The 8,543-nt window shown below is 36.9% G+C and overlaps 1 protein-coding gene across 2 annotated transcripts; it reads right to left on the bottom strand.

The window, feature by feature from the left end:
- Positions 1-4,598: 4,598 nt before the first annotated feature.
- Positions 4,599-7,798, bottom strand: EMB3143 (YCF54). Of its 2 annotated transcripts, XM_078590475.1 has the most exons (4): positions 7,469-7,798; positions 7,069-7,086; positions 6,172-6,404; positions 4,599-4,999 (listed from the first exon to the last, which is right to left on the bottom strand). In XM_078590475.1, exons 1-4 carry the CDS (start codon positions 7,694-7,696, stop codon positions 4,807-4,809), a joined length of 672 nt encoding a protein of 223 aa, XP_078446601.1. In that variant the 5' UTR covers positions 7,697-7,798; the 3' UTR covers positions 4,599-4,806. The 2 variants fall into 2 exon arrangements, with proteins under 2 accessions (XP_078446601.1, XP_078446602.1); XM_078590476.1 differs by lacking the exon at positions 7,069-7,086 and having other exon boundaries at positions 7,469-7,797.
- Positions 7,799-8,543: the final 745 nt, after the last annotated feature.

The raw sequence follows: 8,543 nt of genomic DNA, 5'->3' as shown, positions 1-8,543 counted from the left end.
TAACTTTTATCATCCAGTCATTGGCCACTATGACATCACAATTGGTGATGCCATAATGGCACATTTTGGAAATGATTAGATGTGCTAACCATAGCAAGAAGTGCTGACTGGTTGCCATTTGGTCCAATCGAATTGCCACTCATGGCAGGGCACTACTTCAATGACGGATAAATAAATAAAATAAATTTAAATGTGTAATATAAATATAAACTAGGACTTAGAAATTTGATATCTCCCTGAGTATAATATTTAAAATCTCATAAAAATATATTGCGACTGAGAAAAATGGATTATTTCCAAAAATGATGCTGTAAAATTCTATATAAAAATACCAAAAACCCACATATTATAAGCTTGATAACACATATATAATTATTTTAGTGCATAAACATGTAAGTTCCATAGTATTAATCCAATACTTCATGTGTTATCAATTTCCTTAAATTATTTCACCTAAATTTAAGAAAAATCATTTAAGTTTGGAGAAATTAACTTTCACTTTACGCATAGCATCATCAAGGAAATGATCATATAAAAAGTTCATAAACTTATATTTTAAATAATGATTTGTATCATGTGAATATTCTGAATCAGATGACTGAGAATAAAATATATTGTTTGGTTTATTGCTGCCATATTCATAATTTTAATAAATAACATGAATGTTGTAGGTTGAAAATCAAAATGAGCTAGATAGTACTGGAAGATGAATGATAATCATTCTAAAAATCATTTCTAGTATGGTCATCATAATATTAATAATTTCTTCTATAGTCATGAAATGTATCTTCCTGATCTGGAAAAAAAAATTTCTATGTAATTATAATTATTAGGTTCACTCATTGTAATTCTTATTTTTTTAATAATAATTAAGTATGATAACTTCATGTGCACAAGCATTTATTTAAAAAAATGAATATTATGCAATAAAATCCGAATATCAAGTTCAAAAAAATGCTAATTTAGAGAAGTAATTCTGATATATGTTGTTAGAATCAATACTTACTCTCTTCTTCAAAAGGCTTATTCTACTTTTGTGTTGGCTAAAATCCTACACTATAAATAATATTACCTCAAAAAATAAAATAAAATAAATGTGAGGAGAAAAAAAGCCATAGGAGTACTCCGGGAGCAGGGCAACTAATGTCAAGCATACGACGATGCCGCCCGTTTTTGTGGAAGTCCCCAGCAGAGGAATGGGCTGTAGGTGATGGCGCATTCTGCTGCTTAGGACGCAGAAATAGTTCCTATGGGGTCGTGCGTGGCTCAACGCCTTTGATGATTTTCTTTGTTACTTCGTAACCTGCTCGTAAACCCTTCTGCTCCCACTCATCTTTCACTAATAAAAATGAGATTCATGGACACCTACCTTCCCAGCAACAGCACCTATCAATAAGTTCATTTTAAGGTTAAAGCATATTATTATTAGACAAAATTTACTCAATAAAAAAATGTATAGTATCACTTTTTGCACCAAATACCAATTATGGAGTGCTTATGGGGTTGAATCACAGAAAGGAGGATGAATTAATATGAGGTCTAAGTGCAAAAAAAAGTGGAATAATTAATGTTGAAGAAGATAGTATAGATGAGATGAACAGAGAGAAGCTAGAGAGCTTATTAAAATATACTGATCTCATTTTCAAGATCTGGATATCAAGATCAGAGAAGGCGATAATGGATATGATGATGAACTAATCAAATGCCAAAATACGCAGAATAAACTTAATATTTTTAAGTATTTTGATGTGTGATACTCCTAAATAACTTAATTATTCAATATTTTATACATTTCACCCAGGATAGGCATCTTGCAAAAACAAATATGGAATTAATAAAGAAAAAAAGTGTTGAAATCAAAGCTTTAACAGTGGATGATGATCCACCGATGCACTATCTCATGTTGCCCAACTATGTTGGAGGTTATTACAAAAGATTTTTTGTTTTTGGCCCCAACTTGTCTTAGGATGTGGATAGATGGGGAGGAGAAATACAAATCTACAATTAAAATTTCAGCCCTAACTGCCTTTGTGCTCAGAACTTAAACAATTCTGAGCCGTTTATTTCCTCCTATGTCTCCTCATCACCACCACCAGTTCTTGGATGCCCATGTCCTCAACAGATCCCAAAAGTGTGCATAGATTGGGTCATTGGAACTCCACGTAGTGACCTTGCTTTTGACAACTGACTCACAGTATAACATCCTCACCAGTAGAATAAAATCATAAGCATTTAATATTTAACTATAAAGTTTACGATGTGGCTGTGCAGGAACCATGTTAGAATTTATTCCTTTTCAGCCAGTGGACATTCACCTTATTTGCAAGAGTGTTAGTGTTTTATCTTGTTTATTGAGATTTAAATTGTTAAATCTAAAAGAACTAGTGCAAATAAAGGCAGTCCTTTTCTCATTGGCCAATTCTGCTCTTGAGTTCTGTTCCTGCATATATCAAAAAGGGTCAGATAAAATGTGTAAATTATTGAGTTGACGTCCAATGACTAAAGTATTTTCTAAACGCATGCACGTGCCTTTTTATCCTGAAATTGTGAAAGGTGCCGCGATTTCATCAAACCTATTAAATTTCAAGATAACTTACTTTAAAACATGTTAATATTATAATATATGTGTGACTTATTTAATTAATTTATTTGCAAATATGATATTGGCAAAAACTAAAAAATGCCAGAAAATATAGAAAAATCAGAATGTGACTGTAAAATTGAATTTAATCATGCATCTTGTCATGGCATGGATAAATGATTAGTTTAATTCAAAGTTATAAGTAAAATCCAAGTTATTAATGCAATAATTGGAACTTTATCAGCACGCCACCAGGCAGGTGAAGTTGGTTTAGTGGGCTGCAGTTGTTGTATAGTGGGACACAAAATCAAATTGCAGAAATTGGTTGATGAATTGTGTCAAGGGGGATAAATTGGCTGGGTTGATTCAGTTGACATTTTTTTCAAAACATATTCTAGTAAAATCATTGGGGACATGGCTAAAAGTAACAGGACCTACTCATGGCATGAGCTCAAGAGCACAAGACATCAATACAGCTGCATTTATTTGTACATGCATGAATGGCATGACCCCTTTGTTCCTTGCACAGTTCTATATTTTTTTCATGCAGAGCTTATTAATAATATACTATACGCCAAGGTATGTTTTTTATGTTCAGTGGATCCAGATCTATCATATGAATATGATTGCATATAAATTGGGATTGATCAAGAATCCAAGGAGAAATTCAAGCTCGAACCAAGTTGTACGCTATCAAGTTCCGCTTGTTGACTCAAGATCCAATGGGAATTTGGCAAAATTCCTTCTTCTACATGCCCAAAGGCTGATTTCTACTGTATTTGCAACCAATTCTAAATAATAAAGTATATTTAAAATGATTATAATCAGGTTGCCTGGGTTAAAAACATCTTCCCCCCTTCATCTATGATTCTTCCTCTCTCAAAAAATGCATCAAAGATACAATTTCAAATCTCCCATGTTTGTGGATTCGCCAATACAAGAAAAATGTGAATATTTGGAGTATTTTGGGATAAATATTAAATAGATTGAAGAACCGTAGATGCAATGGTTCAAACCCTAATATGGAGAGGTGGCAGAGGCACAAAAGAAGAAAACCCTGGAAGCGAGATTGAAGAAAATTTTTTATTCAAATGGCAGTTCAAGAAAATGTTTTATTCAAATTGACAAAAAAAACCGAAATATAGATAAGTATATTTAATTCTCCAACTGCCATTTCATAAATGTTAGATGTACCCCTAAAAAAATTGTAGATAAAAATTAAGTGCCAAGTGATCACGTCAAGAATGAGATAAGAATTTGAGATCTTTTCTAATTATAACTCTTTCAGAGTGTCCTTCTCCAGACAAAATCATATCATTGTGCATTTATGTCTCATTCGGATTAAATAAGCAAGCAATAGAAACTTGAACAAGGGTCTATATTTTCGGATTATAACATAATTAAAATCCGTGGTACATTAATGGATCTTATTTGGGGAATGATAAAAGAACAATTGATACTTCACTAGGATCTACAATGCCTAATGAAACGTCTCTTAGACTTTCCTTTTTTCAGACATCTTACCACGCACATAAAATCAATAATACAACTTTGACACAAGGGTCAGTCTCATCTAATTAGATTTTCTTAAAGTTTAATTTTTCAAAAAATGTCAATTCATCAAAGCACAATAACGTGACTTTAGGAACAAAAATGAATCAACGTTACGAAGTAAAGAAATTAAAAAGCATTAGAAAGACCGAAATTGACCAGTACGAACTATGGCTCAGGTTATGCTAGGCTGCATTGCTTGATGAAAGAAGTGAGCGGTGAAGCTAGACATGGGTCTTCTTATAAAGATAATAAATCAGTAAAGTGGAAATTTAACAAGGGGCTACCTAAGCTTCTGCTTAGGAAAACTAAGGCATATATTTACAATGAAACAAAGAAATGAAAGATTTTCTTACAGTTTTCTCTTTCAGACAATATCCAACTCTAAGAACACATGAGTGGCAGTCATTTCAACTAAATCCATTAAAGAAAAAAGGCTCATTAATGATAATTAAACAATGGAAACTTGAGAAAGGGAGGTATTCGCTAATAAAAAGGGGTAAACTACACTGATGGCAAACCAAAATGCCCCTAGTGAGCCGAAAAACACGCGGATTATCAATACTCTACAAACAGAAGAAAAAAAATGGCACCTTTGTTCTACAGGAACGGCAAACCCGAGGGCGTTTGACGAGGACGAGCTGACGACGGAAGGTTCATCTTGATTCTGGGGTTTATGCCTCTGGTTGAGAAGGGTTGGGCGGGAGGAAGCGCTGCCACCAGCCGGACTCGTACTTGGGATAGGGCGCGACCCAGTTTTTGGGCCTCTCAAACTGGACGTCCACAGGACTCGATGCCAGCGCCTCGGCGAGGCTATCGGCCTCGAAGCTCTCCGTTAAAACCCTATCCAACCTCAACTTCATGAACCTGAAATTGTGAAACATAAAATTTATTCACCAAGACTTTGGATGCAGTATACAGGATTTTGTTTTTTTCCTTGGTTTTCTTTTTGAGAATTCATCAGGAGCCAGATCATCAATGGATTGGATTAAAGAACTTTTCAAGAAAAAAGAGTACTGCTTTCATGGGAATGTGGAGGAGAAGGGAAGGTAAAAGAAGGGTAGAAATGTTCAGTAGGCAGTAAGCAAAGCGGTCAAAAATTAACTTTCATTTTATGCATAGCATCATCAAGGAAATGATCATTTATAAAGTTCATAAATTCATATTTTAAAGAATGATTTGTATCATGTGAATATTCTAAACCAGATGACTGAGAATAGAATATATGGCTTGGTTTATTGCTGCCATATTCAGAATTTTAATACATAAGATGGATTTTGTAGGTTGAAAATCAAAATGAGGGAGATAGTATTGGAAGATGAATGATAATCATGCTTGTGAAATGAAGTGTGGAAATATTTTAATTATTAAAATATTTCCACATTCTCAGTCAAAAATTAACTTTCACTTTATGCATAGCATCATCATGGAAATGATCATTTATAAATTAATTGAATATGGCAGCAATAAATGATTTGTAAAATGTTAATTTTTTATTATGGGATAGAGTGTGAAATGAAGTGTGGAAATAGTTTTGGGAAGGATCATCTCTCTTGGAGGAGAATTCGATTGATCAGATTTAATGTTTAAGGAAATATAAGTCGACAGATGACTAGTAGATTGAAAAGAACTTTCCACGAAAAAGGATGACTCTTTCCCCAAAGAATGTGACAGAGTAACAATAAGGACAGAGGATTCTTCAAATAAAATTGGAAGGGATTGACTCGTCTCAATTATACAAAACATTCGATGAACAGATGGAGAGCTTGATGGAGTTGGGAATAGTTTTGCAGATGATCATCTATACCGATGGAGAATCTGACGGATCATATTTTAACTTTTTTTTAGCAAAGTGTAGAATTGTTTTATCGCAAGAAGAACAGCAATCGTCACCATCAAACGAAGAGTTTGATGATAAGATGGAGTACTAGATGAAATTTGGGAATTCTCTTACGATCCAACAGGTTATGATTTTCCTAAGCTGGGGATTTGGTTAATCAGTGAAGAAAGGAATGAGATCGGAAGGGCCGAGAGCTTACGTGATCCAGGGGCCGTCGGTAGAGACGAGAGCGACAGCGGGCCTCTTGAGCCTCTTGGCGACATTGGGGAACTTGTCGAGGAACTTCGGCTCGATGACGAGCCAGAAATCCTGCTCTCTCCCACGCTCGGCAAAGAGGCGGAGTCTCTCCGCCAACTGTTCCTGAAAGTGTTCCTCCTCGTCCAGCATGAACTTCGCATTGGCCACCACAAAATAGTACTTTTTCGGTTTCGCCTGCGCAAAACCCAGTTAAAACCCTCCTCATAGACGAGCAGAAACGAAATCCAGAGAAAATATGAAGAGATTAGCGTTAAAAGAATAAAAGATGGAGGGAAAAATCCATTGAATCACATTGAATTGCGGTTAAAACCCACATAGAACTCCTCAGATACGGACTGATTATCACTTAAAAGATAAACGATCGAGGAAAAAAAATGAAATCCAAAGAAAAAATCAAATGATTAGCACTAAAAGTATGAAATGATTATCGGCCTTCGATCGAGGGAGAAAATTCCAGCAAATTACACGGCATCACAGCTAAAACCCCCAACAAACTCCACACAGACGAGCAGAAAGCAATCCAGAGAATTAATCAGATTACTGGTACTTAAAGAATGAACGATCCAAAAAATAAATAAATGATTCTCACTTAAAAATCAAACGACCGAGGAAGAAAATTCAAGCTAATTAGAAAGAATCGCAGTTAAAGCCCTCACCAAACTCTACGCAGACGAACAGAAAGGCAATCCAGAGAATTAATCAGGTTACTATCGCGTAAAGAACAAACGATCGAAAACAATCCAGAGACAAAAAAAAACAATAACAAGCATAAAGGACGAATGATTCCCTCAAAAATTAGTGGCAAACCGACCAACAAAACCGCTCGACAACGAATTACCTCACTGGAGGGCACGAACTTCAAAGAATCGCAGTTAAAACCCTCACCAAGCTCCAACCAGAAGAACAGAAAAACAATCCAGAGAATTAATCAGATTATCGTCATTTAAAAACAAACGATCGACAATAATCCAGAGACAAAACCAGAAGGACGAATGATTAACATGAGAATTAGTGCCAAACCGACCTACAAATCCTTTTCCACAACGAATTACCTCACAGGAGGGCAGAGCAGAAGAAAATTCTAGCGAATTTCAAAGAATCGCAGTTTAAAACCCTCACCAAGCTCCACGCAGAAGAACAGAAAAAGCAATCCAGAGACAAAAAACCAGAAGGACGAATGATTACCATAAAAATTAGAGCCAAACCGACCTACAAATCCGTTTTCCGCAACAAAATACCTCACTGGAGGGCAGAGGAGACTCCGACTGATCGGAATCGACAGCGACGGCTCTCAGAGGAGAGATCGAAGAGCGCGCGGCACAAGTAGAAACGGCGCCATTCTTGGCGAAGAAGCAACCGAATTGGAGGCGGCCCGCAGGCAGCCTGGCGAGCGCCGGCCTGTCGAGATGGCTCGACGAGGCAGCAGCCAAGCTCGCGCAGGGAGATCCAATGGTCAGCGCCGCCATGGCCGAGTGGAAGAGGAGCTTCGCCCGCCAACTTCGCCGGGGAAATTGCTTGCAGAACAAGTACGCCTTATCCTCGCAATCTAAATCCAGCTCTCTAATCACCTGGCGGTTGTTTTATAGAAGACGACCCGTTTCCCCTGGTCCTCCCCCCGCTCTCTCTTATCCTGCTCCCCCGCTTAAAGACAAAGTCACTTTCACAATGTCCTTTTAACTCAAGTACGAAATAGATCAGTAGAATATTGCTGGGCCCACATACTGTCACGACGACAAGATCGTCCCGTCCGCAAGGCTGGACGAAAACCGGGATGGAAATTCGTCCCGAGACGAACGGACAGTACAGTTTTCGTCTACTAGGACGAAAAAACCGTCCCGTCCACATCCCTGGACTGATTCCGGATGTCGGACGTGACGATCTTCGTCCCGTCCCGTCCATTGTCCACGCCCCGGACGATCCATGACTGTACTGTCAGCATAACATTTTTTTCATAAATATTAGAAAAGGAAGAAGAGAGTGGCAAAAATGTAAACCTTACCTCCTAGAGTTTAGTGCGGCTTTGGCCAGGTCCTAGTGACTTAGTTAATGTCAAAGTCAAAAGTAGAAAGTTCATTTTGATGTTTATTTTGACCTATAAGATTGTTGGGTTCTATGGACTTGATTAGGATGAAACTAAAGGAATTCTTAAAGATTACGAAGAAAATTCCAACGGCATTCGAAACATATTGATCAAATCATGTGTGCATGGATCGCATCCCTGATTTCTCGGTTGCTCAAGTGAGAGGTGTTGATTTGCTCAAGTGGGGTATGTTGAATTTACTCCATGATTGTGTTGGGCCTCATTCTCACTCA

The sequence above is a fragment of the Wolffia australiana genome, chromosome 19 (genome assembly GCF_029677425.1).
Source record: "Wolffia australiana isolate 7733 chromosome 19, ASM2967742v1".
NCBI classification, from domain to species: domain Eukaryota; kingdom Viridiplantae; phylum Streptophyta; class Magnoliopsida; order Alismatales; family Araceae; genus Wolffia; species Wolffia australiana.
Note: the sequence above shows the minus strand (reverse complement) of the source record. Positions and strands in the feature narration are given on the sequence as shown.